The sequence below is a fragment of the Aricia agestis genome, chromosome 13 (assembly GCF_905147365.1).
Source record: "Aricia agestis chromosome 13, ilAriAges1.1, whole genome shotgun sequence".
Classification (NCBI taxonomy): domain Eukaryota; kingdom Metazoa; phylum Arthropoda; class Insecta; order Lepidoptera; family Lycaenidae; genus Aricia; species Aricia agestis.
The window spans coordinates 5,098,297-5,125,352 of record NC_056418.1 but is presented as its reverse complement, the minus strand read 5'-3'; the positions used below and the strand labels follow the sequence as shown (position 1 = coordinate 5,125,352).

At 36.5% G+C, this 27,056-nt stretch overlaps 1 protein-coding gene and 1 long non-coding RNA gene across 2 annotated transcripts; one reads left to right on the top strand and one right to left on the bottom strand.

Annotated features, from left to right (window-relative positions):
• Positions 1-721: 721 nt before the first annotated feature.
• Positions 722-27,056, top strand: LOC121733145. Its single transcript, XR_006036508.1, has 3 exons — positions 722-841; positions 20,189-20,190; positions 27,043-27,056. It is a non-coding gene; the product is annotated as an uncharacterized LOC121733145 (long non-coding RNA).
• On the bottom strand, positions 2,566-7,396 carry LOC121733143 (ovarian-specific serine/threonine-protein kinase Lok). Its single transcript, XM_042123311.1, has 9 exons — positions 7,100-7,396; positions 6,700-6,829; positions 6,454-6,587; positions 6,198-6,325; positions 5,837-5,962; positions 5,215-5,418; positions 4,560-4,771; positions 3,911-4,109; positions 2,566-3,527 (listed from the first exon to the last, which is right to left on the bottom strand). Exons 1-9 carry the CDS (start codon positions 7,278-7,280, stop codon positions 3,273-3,275), a joined length of 1,569 nt encoding a protein of 522 aa, XP_041979245.1. The 5' UTR covers positions 7,281-7,396; the 3' UTR covers positions 2,566-3,272.

The following is a 27,056-nucleotide window of genomic DNA, read 5'->3' as shown; positions in this document are numbered from 1 at the left end:
GTTAATTTATTTTAGAAACATTTAAATTGCAATAGATTTTGTTGAATACCTCATATTGTTTGACATAGATCGTGTGCTTACTTGCGACTTTTAACTTCAAAGATTAAGTACAGAAAGTTTATAAATATAGCCCATATGCCATGTTTTTATGAGGTCATAAAAAGTGTATGGGAATATGCGGCCCGACATATTATTGTGCACGTATTCAAAGGCTGCGCCTACCTTTAAAAGTAGCAAGTGTGCACATACCATTTATGATAAAGCTTTGAATGGAAAGTTACTTAATTTATGTTTTAATTATATAATTATCCATCTTTATATATACAGTTTAACATTGTTGATTTATTTATTTCATCCATCAATTTACCGTCAACGTTAATATTTTGCCACTGCTGAAATTAAAAAAAAAATCTTGCTGCCTTAATTTATATCTAAACTACAATATACCAAAATGACCCTTTTAAAGGTAATAATCTCATTATTCAAAATCTGTATAATAGAGGCAAGGCACGTAGTGAATTTTCTTTAGTAAGTATTAACGCTGACGGCAAATTATTAATTTCATACCTCTTAAAGAAAGTCAATTATAGTTACTAGAAGTTAAACTGTATAGAATGTCAAAGACTGAATTGTTTTAAAGATTCCTAATGAAGCGTTTGTTGTAAATATAATTGTATAGATCGAATCGTGAATGAAAATACATAATTTATTTTTTAATATGCGGTTTTATTTCACAATCAGCTGTTAAAAACCATGATATGGCACAAACGGTGGGTCAGGAAAAAGCATAGTCCATAAGTTTGAAGTAAAAAAAAATTGTACTTCTGTATTCTTAAATCCAGTAATTTTTTAGATTTGTATGAACTACTAGGGAAAACCTCATAAGGTTTTCCCTAGTAGTTCATACAAATCCACACACAATTAAAATGTTTGTTGGCATACCATAGTATGCCAACAAACATTTTGACACATCTCAATATAACAACATTTTAACATTTAAAAAGTAAGTCATTCATAAAATACAATACGTATCTGAAAATGTTTCTCATCCAACCATTTACAAAATTAAGATACTAAAACCGTACAATTTCCCTCATAATACTTGCTCGTTTTAAAATTAGATATTTGAAATGTAAATAATGTGAATAAAAAGTAAAATATGACACAACAGAACAAAAAATTTAAGGATATATGTAAGAATAAAAATACTATCATTATTTCAACTTCTAATGACATAAACCTGAGTATTTTATGAATGACACAATGTAATAGGAAACAATTACAGGTATTAATGAAATGTAACATTTAATAAAATACGTCCTTACCTTTTAAGTGCTTTGTCAAAAAGCACTAAAGGTATTAAATATTAATTAAATTATTATTTAACATTATCATTAAAATATCACAATTTTAATACTTACTAACAAAGAAATTAGAATTCTAAAATTCAATCATAAAACAGAGGTAGACCAACATTAATTATATACAATAGAGTGTAGATACATAAATGTAATTTCAGATAACTTTAAATAGTAAAGTGATGTGAATTGGGAGTTTTTGTGTTCAGTGGCATTAATGTTAGACATAGGTTACACAATCAGTTTTTCATCAATCTGATTGATGGAATACTGATGGTTATAAAAAGTACATATTAAAAAATGATCAGTCCATCAATCTGTGGGTTGACACCCAGACTGATGGATCAGATTAATGATGAAAAACTGATCGTGTAACCTACGTCTTAAGAAATCGCTGAGCTACTCTACTGTATATTATTAATTTATAATACAACATTAAAATCAACATCAATGGTAATATTCATAAAATTATTAAGTCCCAAATCTTAGTAACTTTGAGGCTTTAAAAATAATAGCCCTGCAACAAAGACATAGACCATAATAGATACCGCATGTGTATGTACTTCGCGTGCCATATCGTGCTCCCAAACGACGAGCAATGCTCGTCTTCGAAAGTCTGTTCTTTAGTCTGCTACCGGAATCGGACGTCAATCATAATTTTAAAAATGCTTAAATGCCTAAAAGTGCCGTATTGAACTGTAGAAATTCAAATAGAAACGTTGGCCTAGGTAATGGGCACTTTTATTATCATCGGTACGTCACAGTAGCTATAAAAAAGTGGCACGCTCGTTTTCATACAAATGGAGTGACATGCATCTATCTTGATCATCATCGGAGCACAGTATTCTGCTTGCAGGGCACAGACATCGGTCTGTGCCCTGCAAGCAGAATACTGTGCTCCGTAATACTTTTCTTCCTTTAGAAAAAAAGGGTGAATATTATTTCTAAGTCTTGACTTGAAAACCAGTCCAATGGCTTATGACAGGGGTTCCCAAACTGTGCGCCGCGGCGCCCTGGTGCGCCGTGGAAAGGCAAGAGGGGCGTCGTGAGTCGATCCTCCATCATTAACCATAACCACAAATGCAGGCAGATGATGAAATGTATGTTTATTATTATTTACTTGCTTAACCTAACTATAATCATTAAAGGTGTTTATTTATGTATATTTTTGTAATAGCTAGATAGAGAAGGGCGCCGTGACAAAATATTGACTTGTAAGTGCGCCGCAGGCTGAAAAAGATTGGGAACCCCTGGCTTATGGCATAATATAGGAAATGTGTGTACCAGTGTACCTAAACTTAATTTGTCATGTTTTTATTTTTTAAGACAGTGATTATGATGCAATGTAACCCTCCCGTATGCTAGGGTTATAAAAGTTACTTAACAAATTCTAAGGCTCATATAAGGCAGTCTGGGTCAAAGTTTAATGTTTACAAATAAGCAATACCGTTTATGCAACTCGCATTATGGAGATAACATCGAAAGTCCTACTGAAGAAGCACCTAGTTTAAAAGCCATCAAAATACAATATTTGTAATGTCTTATTAAATATACAAAATATCAGTCAAATGTCAATTTACAAACAAAACATAACTTGTCAATAACTCTTAGGGCCCTCGCTCACTTTATATAATGACATTCAACACATTTTAAAACTTACCTCCTGGTTATTGCTGACTTGCGGCTCATATTTTACCAATAGGCAGAGTTTAAGCTTAGTTACCAGCTTGGATTATTATAAGCTTAGATGCCGTTATTCACAATATGAAGTGCCTATATAATAGTACAGCATTTCTTAAAGAAGTGAGCGAGGGCCCCAATTCTAGTATGGCACATACAACTCAAGTATACTATAAGCATATCAAAAGCTATTTTGCCAGTCTCATACATCCATAGACCATATGTCTGGCTCATTTAATCACTGTAACTAGTTGTGGAGCCCGTGTCATTGCAATCATCGGTGCATTGAACTCGTAATTTCTTGGGCATTGGTTCACAGGAACTGAAACTATTGCTTAATGCTCTTTTATTATTGCACTGTGCCAACTTCACAACCTTGTCGTTTGTAGCCATATTATTATTTTCTTCGTCACGGTTTTCTTTATCAAGCTCAATGTCATTTACATTGCAACACAGCAACACATCCACTTTCAATATAACATCATCATCCTGAAACAAAATATTTGATATTATTAAGGTGTAATCACAAGAACTCAACTATAATGTTTTTGTCTGAAAAAGAGTGCATATTATAAGTGACCACCCATAAAGTGGGGGGAGGGTGTGACGAGGAGGGCGAGGGGTCCTAAGTTTTGTGACGTCACATTTTAAATTTAATAAATTGAAAAACGAAATTTAAAATATTGAGGTGGTCTTAATTTTTAGATGTAACATTGCAAATGTGTGACGTCACAATAGGACCCCCAGGCTCTCACAAGTGTGACCACCTGTGACAAAGGGGGAGGGGGGTTTAAAAATTATGAAAATCGTGTGCCATAGTTTGTGGATGTGTCCCTTTGATGAAACTTTCTAGGATGTTAGGAGATGCATACCTGCATCCAAGGATGATCAAGTATCTGCTGCAGCGTTATCCGCTTTCGTACATCGACTGTTAACATCCCCTTCATAAGCAGCTTGGCCTGCAAGCTCACTGTCCGCCAGTGGGACGCCGAGTATCGGTACTGGCCTTTGAGAATCTGTTCCACTGTGGGTGTCCCGTAGTCGCTTGAGAATGGCATGTAACCTACGAGGCTGGAATAGAAACTTTTTTAGCGAAAAAAGAATCATTGTAGGATTTTAGGCCACATATTAATTAGAATCTATGACGAATTTTATTGACTCTTCTTTCTCCAAGATTGACAGCGTTGTCATAATGCTCCGTTGCCTTGTAAGTGCTAGTCCACATGACAGCAGGCACTAATGTTTTATTTACTAACTTTATAATGATAATATTAGCGTTGTCACTATTTTAAATTATATTGGGGCGTTAATTACATTCCCGCATCATAACACAACAGAGGAATGAGCCTCGTTTCAAATATTAAAAATAATGTGCGGCACATTGATTATTATTAAGTTGCTTGAAAACAAAGACAGAACATTTAAAATTATGACGTGAGCAATGAGCATACAAAAAAAATATTTAATCTTTTAGTAAGTGAGTTACGCATTAGTTGTATATTTTTTCAAGTAATTTCTTACCAGATAAAGAACATAACTCCCAGGCTCCACACATCCACCTCTGGTCCGTAGCTGCTGCTGCCGTTCGACCTTAACACTTCAGGTGCAGCATAGGTGGGTGTGCCACACATAGTCTTCATAAAGCTATGCTCACCCACAAACTTGCTCAGACCAAAGTCAGTAATCTTTACTCTCGTTTCTTCATCTTTACTTTCACATAGCACATTTTCAAGCTGTAAAATAGTATAAAAAGAAATAGTATCAATAAAAACGAAATAATATATTGCCTACAGTTTTTAGAATGGACAAAGAATACTAAAAGTCAGTAAAGTAAAAGTCAGGGGGGGCAGCTGCTACTAAGTATATTATCTAGTACTTTCATATATAAAAATTTAAAATAATAAAACGAATTTTTGTCATTTGTTTGCAATTCAATTATAAGCACCCAGCTTATAAAAATCTGATTTGCCCCCCCTGGCCCAGAATATGCGTAATTTGCCCCCCCCCCCCCCCCCCCCGCTGGCCCAGAACCTGGGTAATTTGCCCCCCCCCCTGGCCCAGAACCTGGGTACGCCCATGTGTGCAAATTTTCACTTGTATTGCTATCATACTTTATAAACTAATGAAAACAGTATAGTGCTGAAAAATTTTAGGCTATGACTGAGCTCAATTATACCTTCAAGTCCCTATGCGTAATGCCATTAGCATGCAAGTACTTGACTGCCAACACAATCTGTCGGAACATGAACCTCGCAAGGTTCTCTGGCATGGGGCCATGTTTGAAGATGCGGTCAAAAAGCTCTCCTCCCTGCATCAGCTCTAGCACGATGTACACTGTGTCAGGGAAATCGTACGCCTCCTCAGTTGAGATTATACATGGCTGTAAAAAAAAAAAATAGGGCACATAAAGCATTGAAAACGCTCTGCAAATTGGAAATGTTGAGGATGGTTGAGAGGTTGGTTCCAAGTTCCATGAGGAAAAAGGTTTTATGTGTTCCTGGATGTCTATTAAAATATATGTGTTACATAATATTTAAAATTAAAAACTTAAATATAAAATATGAATACTTAAAAAAGTTTATATTTCTATTATCTGGCACCAGTGTTTCTTCAAAGTTCCTTGAGAGTTAGCACAGTGTCAGACTGAATAGGTGTGAAAGGTTAATAAATATATCAGATTGTTTTAGTATAATGATATCAATCATCATGATTGTTTTGTTACTTATCTATCAATATAATTTACCATTTCTTACAGTGTTAAATTCTAAAGTAAAAGTTTAAAATATTTATGTACTTACATGATTAAGGGTTTTCAATATTCTAATTTCGTTTTGAATTTTCTCAGGATTATTTAATTGATGGAAATTTCCATTAGTCAGTCTACACTTCTTAATAATTTTTATTGCATACTTGGTACATGTTGTCTGAAATAAAAAAGTCATTAAAACCATAATAATACCTTCAGTAGCCAATCATGATTTAAAGATGTGTTTTATTTTGTAATTAACCCATCAAGCCCCAAGCGGTTCCCGGCGGCCGCATAACAATTGAATATTTATTGTGTCTGTGATTCCCACGATCAAATCAATAAAAGACATAAATAAAATAAGTAAATAAGAAATGCATAAGAAAAAAAAAAAACAGAAAACTAAAACCTACTTTGTTAAAGGCCAATTTGACAATACCACAAGCACCTTGGCCTAAAGTCTTTGAGATGTAATATTTTTGGGCTATCTCTTTTGGTACTTGGTCCTGTTCATTTTTCAACAAATCTTTATACACAAACACTGTAAAAATAAAGTAAAGAAAATATATGTATAAACATGAAACTAAAAAGAAAAAAGTTTTGAAACACCTACAGATTGGAAAAAAATGTTTTACTCCACTATATACAACCGCACAATAAAAAACTTACTCTTAAATGTCGGAGTCATAGCAATAACATCATTATCATCCAGCACACGACTATTCCCTTTGCCTATTTTTATACCATTGATGAAGGTCCCATTGTAGGACAGATCAGTCAAGATAGCAGGACTCAAAGCTTCACTGTAAAACAAATGTTTTTTCAATTTTCATTTTCCCTTAGTTTTTTCTTTCTCATATGATTGACCTCTTTCTAACCATTACAAAATTTAAACCACAATGTAGGCAAACTTACGATAGGTCCCTTCTGATTACAAAATGATTTTTGCTTATTATCTTCAACATGTCTATATGAACAATGTCTTTCTTTATAACTATAGTGCTTGAAAGAGCTCTGCCCAATGTAAACTCTTGGGCAATCAAGTCTGAAATAGACAAAGTATTTTGATGAAAAAATGAAGACCTAATAAAAATGTTTTTCCACGAAGAAGTTCAATAAAAACCAGTGTAAAATTGAATCCAAAAGATAACAAAACTACAGGTCACTGCTGGAATTTTGGATAATATTTTTATTTTACTGCAGCACGCAAGCGGCACGGCAGCACGTGAAGTGCGTGAAATAATAATAATCGTGCGAGGGTAGTAAGTAAATGAAAGTTGAAATTGTTTTTTCTATTAAACTGAGTAAGACATACCATAATATTCTGGTTTACTAGAGCCGCTGAGCCAGCATTGTTTTCCTCTTGACCCTGTACTGAAGTAGAGTCTCCCCCAAATATTTGGGATAAACGCTGGAGTGTTGGACTGACTCCATTCTGCTTGAGAGTTTTGAGTCTGCGTTTGCGTGTTTTGTGTATCGTGCACGTCTTCACACATTTTCTTAGTAAACTACCTATTTTAAACAATTATTTCAAATTATTTCAACAAAATAGTGAAATGAGAATTGAGAAAACTTCTATCTTTTTTTTGTTTTTTAGCGGTTTTGAAATATTGACAAGTGACAACTGACAACTGTGAACTGACAACCACCACCACAGACAACTAAACTGATAAGTGTGACAACTGACAACATGAACCGAGACGAGACAAACCGTTTGATCGTCTTCGGGGCCCTTGACAATTACTTTTTATTACAGCCCGACCGCACCTGCGTCTATCATCCATAAAGTTAACATGCCTAAAAAGGCCCATTCACGGCAGGACTGCCGTGCAGTCCTATCGTGAATGGGCCTCTTAACTTAGACGATGCACGGCAACGCCGCACTGACAGACCGAACGCTGTGCCTGGTCGGAGTGTTAGTTTTATTTCGTTACGGAATATCTTGATTCGGTCGCCGCGCTCAAAGCCCGCGATACAAGCTATGCAATAGTTTAAAAAGATTATTTTTATTATTCTAATATTGTACTAAGGCTGGGTTGCACCAGAGGCGTGGTTAAAGTTAAAGTTATGGTTATAGTTAAGGCTTAATTAAATTTTAAGGGTGGGTTGCACCAGAGCCATGGTTAAAGTTAAAGTTATGGTCAAAGTTATGATTATAATTAAAGCTAATTTAACTTTAACCATAACTTTGACCACAGAATTTGACAGAAGACGTTGCTGGTCCGACAAGACTTTAAATGAACGTGGGCGGAGGCGCTGCTGGTAAAGGAGAACTGTTAAAAATTGCGTTTTTGTATGATGACAGCGTTAGTTACTTTTTTCGCCACGTGCATTAAAGTCTTGTCGAGCTCTATGGTTATGGTTAAATATAGCGTCCATTTTGACTTTAACCTTGCTTTAACCAAAGATTTGACATTTTTGCATTGTAGTTAAAGTTAAAAAGTTATAGTTAAAGTTACAGTTATAGTTAAAGTAAGTATGGTGCAACCCACCCTAAAGCTTCTTACAGACGAACGGTACGTGTCGACGGCACGTGTCGGCGGCAGTCAACGGCAGTCAAAGCATAAATTTTGACTTAGGAACTTTGTTTCGACTAATTATTTGAATATACTGGGTACTCGGTAATCCGTACGCTGCCGATACAGTGGACGTAGATGCGAGACGTCCGTTGCGTACGATACCAACCTGTAGACGCTTACATTTACGTGGTACGTCACAACTGCAAGCGTGATAAACTGTCGACGGCTGCCGTCAACTGCTACCGACTGCCGCTGACATGTGCCGCCGACACGTGCCGTCATCTGCCGTCGACTGCCGCCGACGCATGCCGCCGACGCGTGCCGCCGACACGTGTCGCTCTAATATCAAGAAACTTAAAGGGGTAACTTATGTTATCAAAGTATTTCTTCGCTCTTAACAACTTTAAAGTTCTACCAAAATGTTTCTCCTGCGAAGTGTACACTATCCTAAAACTTATTTTTTTAACCCATAAAAGCTACTATGCTGTTTATTACGAGTACACCCGGGCAGGCCTGTCCCACTCGCGAGAATAGGTATCGAACTGTAAGTACCACCCGCGGGTGGCCAATCCGTAGGGACTCACAAGCGAGCGGTGACGCACGCGCAAGATTTTTCGTCGCGTATCTACTGTTTACTGATCATAGAGAAATTTTATTCATGACTAGCCGTTGCCCGCGACTTCGTCCGCGTTAGCATAGTAGATCACATCGCAAGTATTGTACAAAAATATTCAATGTACAGAATTGACTTTCCTACGATTTTATTATATATAGATGTCCCGCGCGTAGTTTAGGAATTTCACGCAACCGTACATTTTTCCGCAAAAAATAGCCTTTGTGCCTTCACGTGGTCTATTCTTCATGTTTGCCAAATAACATAAAAATTGCGCCAGTAATTCTTAAGATGATAAGCAATTTCAAATAATTTCACTCCGGTATTTCCACGTTTTTCCTCTATTTCTTTACTCTTATTAGTCTTAGCGTGATAGCCTATAGCCTTCCTCGATAAATGGGCTATCTAACACTGAAAGAATTTTTCAAATCGGACCAGTAGTTCCTGAGATTAGCGCGTTCAAATAAGCCCTTTCATATAATTTCCCACGTTTTTTCCACATTTTCCTCTATTTCTTAGCTACTATTAGTTTTAGCGAAATAAAATATAGCCTATAGCCTTTCTAAATCAATGGGCTATCTAACACTGAAAGAATTTTTCAAATCGGACCAGTAGTTTCTGAGATTAGCGCGTTCAAACAAACAAACAAACTCTGCAGAATGATAATATTATTAGTTTAGATACTGATTTAAACGCTGTGACAAAATCGTTATAAATCTTATAAAAATGAACAATTAAGCAAGGCCAATGAAATATGTATAATATAAGGTATTTAAATATAAAAAGTAGATAAAAACTATACAAACATAGCAAATAAACCAATTTCATACAAAGAAACGCACAAACTACATAGAAATAAACACAAGTTACTATGTTTAAATTGTAAAAGTTATATATATATATATATATATATACATACGAATTGCTCGTGTAAAGATATAAGATTAAAAAAGAATATTTTGTTTTCTTCTAGACAGAGGATAGACAGATTAATGCGATAGGCACCTAGCACTGCGCGGTCGGAATTTGAACTTAATAGTATCGTAACATGAGTCGTTATTTCTTTAAACGGGTTTCGCTAGTGAGACTTCTGTTGGTACTACTAATATATTTTCTGTGACCCGGGTGACAAAATGTTTTGGCTGTATTTTCGTCGGTCCGTTTTTAAAGACAAAAAATACAGAAAAGACTGATTAGTTTCGATATTCTTTCCTATATGAGTAGCCTCCTAATTATCTGATAGCTTTCACACCCGCTGTATCAAGTACTTATGTAGAAATGAATCAAGAATCTTGATTTATTTCTGTGATCTACACAATAATATTGTTACGGTACATGGTATACGGACACGTAGTGCCATCTAGCGACAAACCAGCAAAACTTACCGAGGGAACACAGGCAACATAAATCCCCTACTCAATACTAGATGGCGTTAGGTGCGCTAGTACATACTCGAATAGACTGTGCTCGAACTTTCTAGAAGTGTCTTGTTAACGTGTTTACCGGTTTATTTGACGTGGGAGAGCCATGCTTCGGCACGAATGGGCCGGCTCGACCGGAGAGATACCACGTCCTCACAGAAAACCGGCGTGAAACAGCGCTTCCGCTGTGTTTCGCCGAGTAAGTGAGTTTACCGGAGGCCCAATCTCCTACCCTTTTCCTTTCCCTACCCTCCCCTATTTCCTTCCGTACCCTCCCCTATTCCCTTCCCTACCCTCCCCTATTACCCCTTAGAAGGCCGGCAACGCACCTGCAGCTCTTCTGATGCTGCGAGTGTCCATGGGCGACGGAAGTTGCTTTCCATCAGGTGACACGTTTGCTCGTTTGCCCCCTAATTTCATTAAAAAAAAAAAAATTGTTTACGTATTTAGTTGTTTATGTTTATTGTGGTACATGCTCGAGCCTCCTAGAAAGTTCCGACACTTGTTTACGTATATCGGGAACTTTCTGGAATTCGTCTCGCCATAAAAAAAGCCGCAGGTAGACGACGCGGCAATTCAGTTCGTTTCGAGCTATCATCAAGGCGATTTCGGAGTGACAACAAGTGATTAATAGTGAGTGAACTTGACTTGGCTACGACCTAGGATAGTGATAGTGCTTAGTGATTGGACCTAGTGATTAGTGTTTGGACTTAGTGCTAAGTGTTGAGACCACAAGCCTCACACTTGGTGACACAAGCACACACTGCTTGTGTGACCTGGACTTAGTGAATAAAGTCTTCAAGAGAGTCAGCAGGTCTTTCTCTCCAAAATCCTCGAACCCTAACACGTAACATTATATTCACTGTAGTCTTTAAACGCTAATACACTATATTATATAATATAATAATATCTATGCCTGCAACTTTTTAGGGTTCCGTACCCAAAGGGTAAAAACGGGACCCTATTACTGAGACTTCGATGTCTGTCCGTCTGTCTCCAAGCTGTATCTCGAGAACCGGTATAGCTAGACCTCTAAAATTTTCATACATTGTGTATTTCTGTTGCCGCTATAACAAAAAGTACTAAAACGTAATTAAATTCATATTTAAGGGGTCTCCCATACAACAAACGTGATTTTTAGGGTTTTTCGCTCGTAATCAATAATGATAATAGTATATAATAATAGTAATAAATAATAATAGTGCCTAGGCACTTGAAATTTTCAGAAAGTCCTTCATTATATTTGTACTTTAATAATTTATCATAAAAATTTAATTAAGTAAATATTTAAGGGAGCCCCCTTAAATATTTACTTAATTAAAACTTAAAATTTTATTTTTTTATTTATTTAATAATTTATGTACACATAATCGTTAACAGAGAAAACTTAAAATAAGAGATAAATTTTACCCATACAAGAAACACAATTTTTTGCCTACTTTCGCTTTATACCCGTACGGAAAACCCTTCGTGCGCGAGTCCGACTCGCACTTGGCTTATTTTTATAGTACAAACCTACACAAGCTAACAAACAACAGACTGTTAACAAGGTAAAAAAAAAATCCAATCGTCCTGCCCTATGAAGCTTTAAGCCATTATAACTGGACTAACTTTTAATTAACACTCGTCGAAGCACGTGCTCGGATCGCGTTACATCACAAGGATTAGATATCGACGTCACGTTTGTGGAATATGGAGTACGATTGCAAACCATGAAGTTCAGAAGTTCCGAGAGTGTTGTGTCATGTGTGCTGCGGGGCTAAAATGGTCGCTTTGAAGAATCATATTATGAATCATGATATGATTCATTCATTCTTTTAAAATCGCAAAATGCAAGTCTGCTTGCAATTCATATCTAGTAATTAGTACTAATTTGACATTTGACATTTGTCACTTTGACAGTTTTGATAATTCATTTGCTGAATTGATTGAGAGGAATTGCTAAATGTGACCATTTTAGCCCCGCTGGAGCCTGGAGGTCGTGAGTCACTTCCCGCGATGATGAAATGATGTTACCATAGTTGGGCTTACGCGGGCTGATCAGGTGATCACATGGATCGTCTTCCTTGTTAATAGACAGATCAAAAGGACCTTTAGCCGAGTTGAAATCGCTTCGTTACGAAAAAACTTGTAGATTCGTTAACATTTTGCGGTAGCTACTGGCTACCACGAAATATTGTGATCTATGCGTCGGATTACTAATAATAATGGACATTTAAATAGTCGGTACTGCGCCATAACACTGGCTAATAAGCCAGTGTTATAGATAATAATCTAATAAGAGTAAAGAAGGAGAAAGCTCTAGTATTGCACACACTAGGGCACTATTAAATAATTTCAGATTAGCTGATCTGGTTTGAATTAAACAAATTGGCATTATTACTATCATACCAACATGAGATCAACTTGTTTTTCTTACTCGTGTACTCTCTTCATAATAATGAGTTTGATTGGCTTGTGACGTCAACGTAATTGAGTTAGGCGAACCCCCTGCGAGCGCCTGAAAGCAACAATTTACATGCCCTAATGTTTCCATCAGGTAAACATCAACAAAAGTACCTATATCATCCTCGTCACATCATCATCATCATCATCATATCAGCCTATAGTCGTCCACTGCTGGACATAGGCCTCTCTGAATGAACGCCAAGATGACCGATCTCCTGCTACTCGCATCCAACATGGGCCTGCAACTAAGCGGAGATCGTCGTCCCACCTAGTTGGAGGTCGACCTACACCCCGATTTCCCAGCCTTGGTCTCCATTCCAGAGTAAGTTTACTCCAGCGATCGTCTGTTCTTCGAGCTACGTGACCAGCCCAGTTCCACTTCAGCGTACTGATTCTTTGCACTATGTCGGTGACTTTAGTTCTTTGACGAATTGTTTCATTTCGAAGCTTATCCGCCAAAAAAACTCCGAGCATAGCGCGTTCTATAGCACGCTGAGCGACGGAAAACTTACGAGCTAGCCCCGCTGTAAAAGGTCAGGTTTCCGCCCCGTAGGTCATAACGGGAAGCACGCATTGATCGAAGACTTTCGTCTTCAAGCTCTGCGGAATATGTGACGTGAGAATGTGGCTTAGCTTCCTGAATGCTGCCCAACCCAACTGTATCCTCCTATCAGTTTCTCTCTCGAAGTTATGTCTACCTACCCGCAGTATGTGCCCCAAATAGACATATTCCGTACGACTTCGAGAAAGATACCGTTAACTGCAACCGGTCTCGGGAGAACATGTTCGTTGAACATGACTTTCGTCTTGTCCAAGTTCATCCCGAGACCGATCCGCCGCGAAGATTCATTTAGGTCGTTCAACATTTCCTGCAAGTCGTCCAACGATTCTGTCAATATGACGATATCGTCAGCGAAACGAAGGTGTGAGAGGTACTTGCCATTAACGTCTATGCCACGTCCTTTCCAGTTTAGGGTCTTGAAGGCGTCCTCTAACGCATTTGTGAACAGTTTCGGGGAAATAATATCCCCCTGTCTCACTCCTCGATGCAAATAGATTGGCCTTGTTGTGGCCCCCTGTACTCGGACGGACATAGACGCGGCATTATATAGACCTTTCAAAACTTCGACGTAACGCCAATCGACTTGACATCGTTGCAGGGCTTCCAGAACAGCCCAGGTCTCAACAGAGTCAAAAGCCTTCTCATAGTATACAAAGGCAAGGCACAATGGCTGCCATTACTCATGTGACTTTTGTACAACTTGCCTTAAGGTGTGAATATGGTCTATGGTGCTAAAGCCTCTGCTAAACCCAGCCTGCTCCGGTGGCTGGCATTCGTCAAGTTTATTGGATAGGCGATTCGTAATGATCCTAGAAAACAACTTATATATGTGACTCAAAACCGGCGTGAAACAGCGCTTGCGCTGTGTTTCGCCGAGTGAGTGAGTTTACCGGAGGCCCAATCCCCTACCCCCCTAGAAATGCCGCAGTTGAAAAACAATTTGTTACCCCAGGAGGGTACCAACTGCGTTGGAGAATCCCTCTCTGGACGTCCGTGTTTTCCCTCCGTTCCCTCATAAGTTTGAGTGTCTCATCCGAAAGTTTGGATTTCCTGCCCGCATGCTTGGGCCTGCAAAACCTTTCATTTTCGACCCGTATGCTCTCCACAATTGCATTTAAAGCCTCGTCAACTTCTATTATTAATATTTCAAATCGACTTTATTTATCAATCATAACCTTTTATTAATTCCTCCTAGGCCAAGTTCTACTAGAAATACGCATCTGTTTAACAAAATTCAGTTTGAGTCAAGTAGCCTATAATTTGTTGTCGACCTACCTAGTTTCTACATAATATTATAGGTCTTACCTACACATCACAGTCTGTAGTCAGTTACAACGGATCCAAATCATCTGATGAAATTACCCTAACGTCAAGCCATCACTTAAGTTAATTTCCGCATATCAAAGGAGGGCCGTATATCCCATATTCACTTTAACTTCTAACTCAGTTTGTTGCTTCGCGAAATTAGATTATAACTGCACTAGTTTAAGGTGACGCCTTGATAATTTGGCTGCAGCGATATCGATTTTTCTCAACAATGACTAAAGCTAAGAAATTAAAGTTCCTTGTCATTATTCATCATGTCTTTATCTTTGAATTGCCCATAGCATAACACGATTGGTCAACTTTTATAACACAGAATAATTAATCAAAAAGACCTCTATAAAAACAGGGATTCTATTTTTGCCAACAGAGGAGAGTGATTTAAGCTTCCAAAATTTTTACATAGATTAGTTCAAGCATACACTATAATTTGCCCATAGCTTATAAGAAATATATAAATAAATAAATAAATAAAAATTGTTTTATTTCTGAATAGAATCAAATGTTTTCAGAACGTTGAACTACATGTTGCCTACCACCGGTTCGGTGTATATTGTGTTCGGTGTAATTTATGGTTTTTAAATTACGCGACAAAAACCATTTTCTCGCTTACGCCCTTATTTTTGTGCTTACGCCCTTTCCATTTCTTGCTGTTCCATTTCTTGTTTTCTATAAGAGACCGGCCCGGCCTCTCATAGAAAACAAGCGATCTGAAACATATCTAAAACGATTTTTTACTTTAACGCGGCGTCACCTTAAGACTGCAAAATAACTTTTAAAGTATTTTATTTGTTTTCCCCGACTGCACCAGACAAATTAATGTTTTTTGAGAATGTGTTTTTAGCACACTCTATTAAGATAATAAAAACTGGTTTAAATTGAAAGTTTCTCGACATCTCTCTTACTGCTAATATAGTATAATATTAAGGACTATCAAAGCAATTTTTTCATACACGTCGGACCGACATAATTTGTTCAGATGATGTCAAGCTTATACGACAGATCACGACCAAGATCACGACCAACATTGAATAATATAACCTACACGAATAACATAATTTATTTAGTTATTAACCTATTATGAGCCAATTTTTTTCGGATTGTAATATTCTTAACCCTTAATTCGACCCTAAATAGCGGGCTATACGTTTTCTTTAAAAAATTCTAGCTCGAAAATTATTCCATATTTTCATGAGGTTTCTGTATTATACTATTAAAAAACTATTCTAGATTTAATAAAAAAATACTATTTTAAATGTTTCAAAGAAAAATAATATAAAAAATAAAAAAATGTAAGCCAAAGTCGATCGTTTGCAGGATACGTTTTTAAATAATGTCATTTAAGATATTTATAACGGTCTAAGTTACACTTTAGCAATAGTTATTTATTGTCTAACTATCTGAATCATGCGACTGAATAATAATTTGGAGTAATCTGCTTTCATATTGTACCTATAATTATGCCCAATGTATACGTTTAGCCGATTATACATTGCCACATTCTCAGAAATCACACTACGAAATTCGCGGGTTTCACTTCGTCGAATTAAAGGTGAAGTAAGTTATATCATCCTGGACCTTTTGTTAACTGCTGCAGCTGGAGCTGTTGGATTAGCTGGACTTATACTTCGTCCATGGTCTCCATTAGACTTAATATTTCGATGTTTGGTCTCATATTTGATAATATCTATGTGAAAATTTTTCGGCCCCTTCAGTCTTAGCTTACTTGTGTACTGTTCTATGAGAAATATTTTGGTTATTATAGGAATTTTATATGTCTACCCTCTCTTAGCTCTTACAAAAGTTTTCTTTTCCTCATTGAGTAAGATGTAGCTTACTGAAAAAAAGTTTTTCTGATATTCATAATTTTGTAAACATTGATAAATTGCTAGTTCGAGGCTTTTCTTTTTAGATATCAATGATTTTTGAAAAAAAAGTATAATTACCATACCAAAAGTATAACTGGACACGATAATTGACGTATTTTTACAAGTTAAATTTAACTAATTGATCTTTACTGTCTAGATGAAAATTCTCACCAACCTCCTTGACTAAAGCATTTTAGTAGGCACTTAGATGGCTATTAAATTGGTTTTTGATATTATATTATCTTTTCCAATGTTTTTACTAAGGCTCTCTAGGTATATGACTCTATTATAGGTCATGAAACATCGTGTTAGAGCTTTCATAGTTTTTATCATTACTGCGCTTTTACCAACCAGCCATAAGTAAGTTATATGGCTGTATTTTATTGAAATTCTATTTTTTACAGATCAGAACCTTAAAAGCATCTTTTAAATGCTTTTTGTAATCAGCCAGTTGATAAATACTTCTACTTGAAGCTTCAGAAGCTTTCATATGCGAATGCTCTTAGTAGTCAAATTTTGATTCATTTTCAAATCCTTAAAAAAACTCCAATTTGTAGAATATTACGTTTGAAGTTAAGTCTAAAATGTAGCTACTAGACTCTGTGGACATTTAAGATCCAAAAAAAGGACTCTTATAATTATTTTTTGCAGAAACTTAAAACTACCCCTATGTTTCATCCCCAATAAATGTCACAGTTTAAGCTAATCGATATAACAGGCTATAGAAACAGCTATTATCAGTCTTTACTTAGCCTAGAAACCAATTATTTCTTCTTAATTTATTTTATTTCTAAAAAAAATATTAAATGTAATGTTCTCTGAATCAGAGTTGCATAGCGGGCTATACGTATATATTGGAAGTATGTTTTGTAGGAACCCGGCAATGTATAATAAACTATACTATCATTTTCTCGAAAATTGTCAAATAGGGATTTTTTTTAATATTTTTCTGTACATATTTAGACACTAAAGGAAAGGTATATGAACAAAAAGATTAAAAATCGCGAAAAAAAAATCCGTCGAATTAAGGGTTAAACAATAATATGGAGTATTACGCAAATGTCGGAGTTCGGCTCGTCGGAGAAAAAGTATGATGAGTTCATTTAAAGCCTTTTCGAGCTCAAGGTTATCGTCAAATATGGCGTCCATTATTGACTTTAACCAAAGATTTGACATTTTGCATTGTAGTTAAAGTTAAAGTTACAGTTATATTTAAAGTAAGTTGGTGCAACCCACCCTAAAGGAATTACAGAAGTACAGTTCTTCGGTGTTTAAAGCCATTTAAACGTGTGAAAACGTACGTGTTAAGCTGCGCGTCCACTGGATCGGAATCGGAGCGTACGGAGCGTCGTCATTTACGAAATGCCGATGGGGTGCGTCCACTGCATTCGGATTCCGCATCGGCAATTTAGTTATTAATGTATATATGAAATGTGTGCGTTAAAGCTTTGGAGTTAAGGTTGGATTTGCTATGTTCAGTTTTGATACTTTGTTTCGATGCGCTTTGACTCTGCACTAAATATATAAATTGACCCATAGACGCGGCTGCGGATGACGTCATCGGCATGAATTCCGGTCTCAGGTGCAGAAATGCCGATCCAGTGCACGCAGTACCATACAAATCAATACAAAGCAACAAATCCGTACGCTCCGATTCCGATCCAGTGCACGCGCAGCTTTAAGGACCAATTCATTATTTATATAACGTCCCTCGAACCTTAGGCCACTCGGGTCGCGGCCTTAAAAATATTTACACGACCTTTTCGTCAAAACTTCAAAAGTATTTAAAAGAAACGACCTTACGGCCGCACTCAGATTAACTTAACTAGAAAAAAATAAAAATTAAGACTAACTTATCTTAATTTTTAATTAAAGAGTTTGCCGGAAAATAAGTCTATGTTAAAATATTCATTAAATTAACGTTAAGTAAACATAAATGTATTGCAGCTATTCATATTATCTAGCGAACAAAATATAACTATACTAGCTGTCCCGGTGAACTTCGTGTCACTTTAAAACCTTCCCTGGACTTCTACGAATGTATTAAGACTAAAATCAGCCCAATCCGTTCAGCCGTTATCGAGTTTTAGCGCGACTAACATATTTGAAAATGTATTTTTATATATATATAGACTAGCTGTCCCGGTGAACTTTGTGTCACTTTAAAACCTTCCCTGGACTTCTATGAATATTTTAAGACTAAAATCAGCCCAATCCGTTCAGCAGTTTTCGAGTTTTAGCGCGACTAACACATTTGTAAATCCATTTTTATATATAAGATTTGACGAAATGTATGGTTTCCGTATTGTATCTCTATTTGTTACTAATTACTGGACGAAAGAATATTTTTTTGTCGCTATAAAAAAATTCTAGAAACTTTTTTATTGCTTTTTATTGTTCATATTATGCAACCCATCGTGCGCGAGTCCAACTCGCACTTGGCTCGTGGACATAATAGAAAGGTTATCCGACTAGAATGCCGCTGACAACTGTTTTAAAACAATATAGCGCACTAGCGGCTAGGCCCGCAGCGGCGGAGGCCATCGAGATAGATACCTTATGGTCAGTGACGGATTAAGACTACTTGATACCCTAAGCAATCCATGCCTGTGGGCCTTATCCGTATCTCAACTAGAATCGGTCTTTGAACCTTTACTCTTCTGGTGCCTCAGACGTGATGCCCTAGGCAATTGCTTAATTTGATTAAGGGCTAATCCGTCACTGCTTATGGTCGATTTACACGGGTGACTAACGGGTCGATTTTAGTCACCCGGCAAGTCACCAGTCGAATCGCCTGTCCAAGTCGAATCGCCACCCTATTTACACGGGTGACTAACGGGTCGATTTTAGTCACCCGGCAAATCACCAGTCAACAGTAGTATTGGCAGCAAGCGATCGCTTGCGTCTGAGCGTTTGCGCGGTCGAATTTAGTCACCAGCCGCATGCGGCAATTGGCCGCACGACTTTGGGGCTTGCGACTTTAGCCGCATGCGGCGTAAACGAATTGCCATTTACACGGTTGATTTTCGCCGTGTGGCGGAAATCGTGCGGCTTTAGTCACCCGTGTAAAGCGGCCATTAGTATAGAACCGCCATAGACCACGCGCACCTACCCTAGTAGTCACCAAGCTCTCGGAGGCCGCCGCTAGTGCGCTAGTGCTCTGATCCATGATCCAGATGTCATATTTTTGTGTGGCAGAATTATGGTAAGGTAAATTATATGACATCTGTATTTACATTCACGCCCTATAAAAGTCATTCACGCGCTGAAAAATCCTGGGAGGTCTGTAAAACAGCTCATGTCTTCGGCTAGGTGCTCTCGCAGTACGCCGAGTTTTAGTGGGCAGGGCAGCGTCTACTTACCATCTCTTCAGACGCAGCGATTCATACATATCCTTGATGGGATCAGTGATCACCCAATCCCTCACGGCATTTCTTTAGGATAATTATTATTATCGTAAAGAAGTGAAAAAAAGGCCGGCGACGCACTTGCTCTTCTGATGTTGCGAGTGTCCATGTTCGACCGTAGTTGCTTTCCATTGCTCGTGTGCCCCCAATTTTATAAAAAAAAAAGTAGAAATTAAAATTAGGACAGATCACAAATCTTATTTATGTCAAGGCCCCATTCACCGTTATCAAGAAGTTGTAAAGGAGTTTTAATGCAAATATATAATTTGTGATCATTACTTCAACACGGGGGATATTAAACTTATATCGGCTTCGCAACTGTTCCACAAGGACACTTGATGAATATCAAATAGAGATAGAAGATCTACTTTGCATTATAATTTTCATCTGAGTTTAAAAAGTTAATAATAATAATAGCTCCCACACTGGTTTCGGTGACGGTGGCCGGTTTCATTGAAACCAGGCCAGCTACGCAGGAGTAATTTTATAGTGCCCAAGTGTGTGCGCAGTACACAAGAGCACTCTCTATTCCTTTACTCTCATAACCCAGTGGGACGGAAGACCGACACGACCGGCGAGAGATCAGGCGCAGGACCGACTTTTTACATGCCATCCGACGCATGGATCATCTTACTTGTCAGACAATCAGGTGATCAGCCTGCACTGTCCTAACCAAACTTGGAGATAACATGCTTCCAACGTGGGAATCGAACCCACGACCTCCGAGTCAAGAGCCGCGCTCTATATCACTGACTAGACATAAACTGTAAAACTTATGATTGCAATGTGCTAGTGCAAATACTTACAGTAGTATCACGCATATCATTTTTACTAGTAAAGTTCAATTTAGTTTGTTATTATTTTTAGCAATATTCCGCGAAATAAACTTCCACCTTTAAGTAAATGAGTGAGTGTACGCATAGGCATGCGTACGGCACCTCCCTCCTCCCACACTGCCTATGCGTACACTCGCATGCAAGAACCCTCTTTTCAATCTGCATGGTAGTGAGGGGCCTTGCACGGATTTGCCAACATTAATGCTTGTGTGGTGGTAGTGTTTGCAGGTTCTTGCATGCAAGTGTACGCATAGACAGAGTGGGAGGAGGTAGGTGCTGTACGCATCACTCACTCATTTACTTAAAGGTGGAAGTTTATTTCGCGGAATATTGCTAAAAAGAATAACAAACTAAATTTTAAGCTATGGATTGCCGCAAAGTAACGCCTGATTCCATTAACTACTAATAAAGTGTTCAGACAGTGAATAATAATGATGATAATAAAAAGTTTACTTATCTTTCTGAGGCATATTATTAGAATCGTCTCTAGAGAGAGATCTATACATCGTCAGGTTCATGAAGTTAGCTCGTGTTGCATGTCCTACTTACGAATAGATGAAATAATAGCTTATTAATATTTGCCTACAATGTAGGCAATATGTATAATAATAATAATATTATGTAGTATATTCTTCATTACCGTACAGAGTAAAAATAAACCAACTTGGTCCAAGTGGTATGAATAATTATTATTTGCATATAATATTGAGGGTAATCTGGTAATCAAATGTCTGAAAAAATATGTCGACCGTAAATCGTAATATGTTTAATGGACACAATTATAACATAATTTATGGCTTTAAGCCTTAGTACCCAACAATTTAAAATAATATATTTTAAGGATATAGGATAATCCATATTAATATAATATTTAGGATCTAGGTACTATGCGAATGTATCTGTTACCTCTTTTCACGTTTAAATTATTTAATCCGATTATGTTATGTCCATACAAGTATCGGGAAAGATAGGACATACATTAGTACTAATTATTTTTATATGACATATTTTTGAATGTGTTCTTATGACAGCAAAATGTACGGCTCCTGCCTGATAATTTCTCTATCTCTCTCGAATCTCGGCATAATATTATGTAGCATTCAATATATGAAAACGTACCAGTATGTGAAAACGTTTTATAAGTTGTATTGCTTCCTCGCTTCATCACCGGTGTGGGGCAATCTACTTTTAATACGCCATTTGCTAGAAATGATTTCTAAGCTAAGGGTGGGCTATGACGTATATTTCTAAAAATAAGATCTCCAAGACATCTTTCTTCATGGTATATCTAAAAAAATAAAGTGGCTAAGGACCTGCTTTATATCGTTTAGCTTATCGGGAAGTTTTGTAAGTTTAATTTCTATGATTTTTTATGACTTCATATTTTCAATAACGTTGTTAATTAGTCACTGTTTCACATAAATTAATTAAAACGTAGTAAATATCATAATATAAGTAATAATTATAATCTTAACAAATATTCAGATGTATGTGACGATTATGTAACGCAGGATTTTAATGACAAATGTTAAATCGAAGCTACCTCTAATAATTTCAGAAGTGGGGCAGTTCAGATAGGGACAGTTAATACCTAGACATGTCTCGTCCATACATGTTTATTAGGGTGGAGCGATAATGTATGAAGAAATTTTTTTTTCATTGTTTTTAATGCCATAGCTATAGAAAGTTGCTCTTTGATGAGTAAATTCTGCATACAAAATATAGTTTACTTGTCTTGATGTTATGAGGTGCCCCAACCCAATTGAAATTTCGAAAAATACGAATTTTTTGAAAACATTGGTTTAGTTTTGACAAATAGTATTTTTCTATATCTGCTGTTCCTTGTAAAAAAAAACTACATTATAATACATTAAATAAAAGCCTGATGCCTTAGCCAAGACCTGATCTTTATCGCTTTTCTATAGAATCGCCGATCAAAATGTATGGAATTGACTTAAAAATTCGCGAATATTCGCGTTGACGTTCGACTCGTCTAATGTCAATTCTATACATTTTGATCGACGATTCTATAAAGAATCGATAAAGAAAATGTCTTGACTACAGGCTCTGGTTAGTGGTATCAATGTTTTTATCGAGAAAATTTAAATATTTATGATATATTATCAAGGAATGATCATCAGAAAAAGGAGATTGTATGGTATTTAATTGTTTTTATTATTTCACAATTAGGCATTTCAAACAAAAAACTACTATAATAGTTTGTCAATTACTTCTTCCATAAAACGCATAATATTTCTTTTGAAAACTATATTAACAACTGTACAATCTCAGCCACCTTTTCTTACATCAAAATAAATTCTGCGTATACTTTTATATTTGCGATCTGCATCGTGTGTGCTAATCTGTTTTTCATTATTTCTCATCGCATTTTTAACGATCAATGACAGAACTAGAATCCTTTGATATAATAATACGAACAATCAACATCTTTTAACACAGATAAAGAAGCAGATAAAGCTATAATAGCAGCTGCTCTGTCAGAGACTCAGGTACGTTCGCATACGAGAGCTAATGATGGAAAATTGAATCTCTTTTTCTTGGGTGGCTGAGCAGCTATTTATTTTGGCGATTGATTAGCTTGTAGAAGCTACAAGAAGAAGCTACAATCGCTGGAACTCGTTTTTTCGGTTGTTAAGTCATCATGCAAAGAACGAGAACAAGACGTCTGGTTAGGATCCATTATCTCTTTGTTACGAAGTCATTCTTTGTCTTGTATTTTTATTTTCTTCATATTTTTTAGTATCATTTATATCTAAACGTCCTATTATCATTTTTCTTGCAGTTCTTTAATCAAGTAAATACCTAATACTTCTTTTTTGGGAAGCGACGCTTTTCGCCAGATATGTAAAATTTCCGTAGCCAGTCTTTGGGATACATCATGAACTGTCGGCTCTTTTGTTGTTTTGTCCAGCTTTGATTTATAATAATTAATAATTATGTAATTTTTATAACAGAAATATGAGTCGGTAGTTGAGAAACTGGTAACTTCTCCGATAAACCAAAAATGGAATAACATGTCTCTTTTCGTGTTTTGACGACATATTATGACTGTAATAAAGAGAAATACTAGGTATAAATTATATTGAAAATAGTATTATTATAGTATGAGTGAACAGAAATTTAAAAATATTACTTACAGGAGTTTATTTTCTTGTGGGAAGTGCTTACAATCACTGTTTCTCACAAGCAGAATTACAATAATAGCGCGCACTTTATGGCGTTCAGACAACGATTGAAAAGTGCAATGAAATCACCTCTCCTGCTTCAATCTCCCCATCTATCTGAGCAATATTCAAGCTTAAACAGTTATGAACATAACGGAATACACATAATATAATTCAGCGTTAATTTGGCAATATTAGAAGTTGGTGGTTTTTGACAAAGTTTTTCGAATTTCTCTAAAGTTCATGACGTTGGGGGCATCTCTAAATTTATTATGATCTAAATAAAATTCTGTACGCATATTTGTGAACAGTAACAGCAACTTTTTATAGGTATGCCGAAACGAATATCAAAAAAAACATTTTTCGCTCCACCCTAATGTTTATGTTTAAAATGCTATTCCGGAGGGAATTTCTTTTTCATGCGTATAATGCATTTTCCTAAAGCTCAAGGATTTTAATTATTATCTCTTTGCATTTTGTTTCAAATGTTTGTCCTTTGTAGCAGACTAGGGTTAGGTGTTATAATCTTTTCTTTAAAAGTTTAATTTATTATTTATTAGAATATTTTGCAGTTGTATAGCTATTTTCTCTTTGTAGATCCATTTTATTAGTTTACCTATTAGCTATTATTATAAGTATGGAAGTGTATTAGTATTAGTAGTATTATAAGTACGTTCATCTGCTATACGTGGTTCATGAACAGGTTTTTAAAACAGAAATCAAAAGTTTCGAATAACGCTTGAGCATTTTGTACCGAAAAAAATACACCGTTAACGTGGGATACTGACAGTGTTAATACGAACAAAGTAACAGGCAAGTAGACTGTACTATCAGAGAAGTTGATTCCTATGCAAATCGGGGACCTAAGTAGTTTGGTTGCGTTACGTCAAACCCAGCTGACAGATCACAATTAACATTGAATTGACATATTCGACCAAATAACGTTGGTCTGTCAATTGCATAGGAATCAACTTCCTCGATGGTACAATGAAAAGTAAAGTTAAATTTTAAATACGAGTGAAGTTTTAAGATTCGTAGCACTTTCGTAGCGGTGTTCGTAGCAGTCTACGGACTTTGTAGCACCTACGTAGCTCGCGTAGCGTTCTTCAACTTTTACAAAGATTTTTAGCTTGTGTTATGCGCTCGCTAAACGGTAATTCTGCATTACATGCATTACGTGCTGTGATGCACGAATTATCGTGTATTTCAGTGAATGATGCGAATTACATGCAAACTACGTGCTGTACCACGTGCTGTACATTGAATTACAACTTCTTTAAATTTTCAGCACGACATGAGTTACGTGCTGTAATTCACGCATGATCGTTTATTGTAGTGAATGACGCGAATGACATGCAAACTACGTGCTGTACATTGATTTACAAGTGGTTTAATTTTTCGTCATGCAATAATGCAGCGGATCGCGCGATCGGCATGTCATCGGCATGCCCATGGGACAACTCAGTTCCAGGGTGGTGCTCCCGAACACTTAAAAAAATTATGCGTTTCTTTGAACAGGGCATACAAACTGTTAATGTGCGCAAAATTAATAAATCAAATAATATATTTTGCCATAATATAATATTTTATTGCTAATAAATAACTTTTGGACGAATATAGGCTGATATGATGATGATGATGATGAAATAACTTTTTCAATTTAATTTATACAAAAAACGTCGGTAAGTATTTACAAGAACGTATCGTGATCTCCGTGGTCCAGTGGTTTAGCGTGGTCGTGGGTTTGATTCTCGCGTTGGAAACAATATTTTATTTCCAAGATTGGTTAGGACAATGCAGGCTGATCACCTAATCGTCTGACAAGTAATGATCCATGCGTCGGATGGCATGTAAAAAGTCGGCCCTGCGCCTGATCTTTCGCCAGTCGCGTCGTTCTTTCGGCCCACTGGGCTAGGAGAGTAAAAGGAATAGAGAGTATACCTACTCTTGTGTACTGTGCACACATTTGAGCGCTATAAAATTACTCCTGTGGGATGGTCTCAATGAAACCGGTGTGGGAAACCGGAAATATTTGTACAATAATTTATTCAAGGTGCAATGAATAAGATTATCATCATAAAAAACTTGAGGACACCCGGATGGAACGAAGGTCCAGTTTACATGTTATACTAGTTACTTTAACAACTATAGCAAAAATGCTAAATAGTTGTAAGCCGTGCGGTAGTGCTTGTTTCTCTCCCCCTCTCTGGCATTGAACAGTGCGGTGAAGCGACGTCTATTTTTGAGTGTAGGGGAACTGCATGCAAAACGGACCATGCAGGCAAAACGGAACGGTCAAATTACTTGAAACCTACTAGGGCCATCTATTTGTTAGGTAACGATACTAATTACTCGGGCCCTTCCCGTTCTCGGTCATTGCCGGCGAAACTGTCATACGGAGCAGCGGATTTTTATTGCGGTTAAATATTTTTTTCACATTTTGATGTAAAAAACACAATTTTTGACCAGTCCGCACTTTTGTTGTAATTAATATTTTCTATTTAATGATATGACACAGTGTTCTGCATGATTTTAACTTTAATATAGTATGTAAAGAATGAAAGGGGTAAAACGGTTAACTTCAAAATGTGACATTTATTCATGACAACCTAAAAACAAAAAAGACGGGTGCAGTGCATGATTTGTCTCCTCTAGGCACATTGTAGTTTAGTTGTACACAACATTTATTTGTAAAAGGTATTCCCCAAATGACATATGCATTGGGACCATTTTGCCCTTTACCGTGGTCCATTTTACCTTCACACGCAGGCAAAATGGCCTGTGTGATTAATAGGAATTGTAGAGTGATTAATAATAAAGATATTCTATAAAAAATGTAATAGTAAAGCTATATTTGTTGATGTAAGACGAGTTTTGCCTTAAATATACAATTTTGCCTTCAGTTCCCCTATACAGGTTTTTATTACTTACATAAGAAATAATACCTATCTAAGCCCGGGTGTCCTTTGACACCTCTCAAGTTTTTTTTTGTTTATTTTCCGTTATTATGGTGTGTGAAATATTTTAGTGAAATTATACATTTATTCGAGCTATTTTTTTTTTTAATTTTTGGCAGTTTAGAGTTTAGAC

Bases quoted from the DNA above. Each gene is read 5' to 3' on its own strand.
- LOC121733143 (XM_042123311.1), bottom strand. From the start codon at position 7,280: ATGTGTGAAGACGTGCACGATACACAAAACACGCAAACGCAGACTCAA. The intron at 6,830-7,099 runs GTATGTCTTACT...TGTCTATTTCAG, and splicing joins TAGTAAACCAGAATATTATG to ACTTGATTGCCCAAGAGTTT. The intron at 6,326-6,453 runs GTAAGTTTTTTA...TTATTTTTACAG, and splicing joins TATGACTCCGACATTTAAGA to TGTTTGTGTATAAAGATTTG.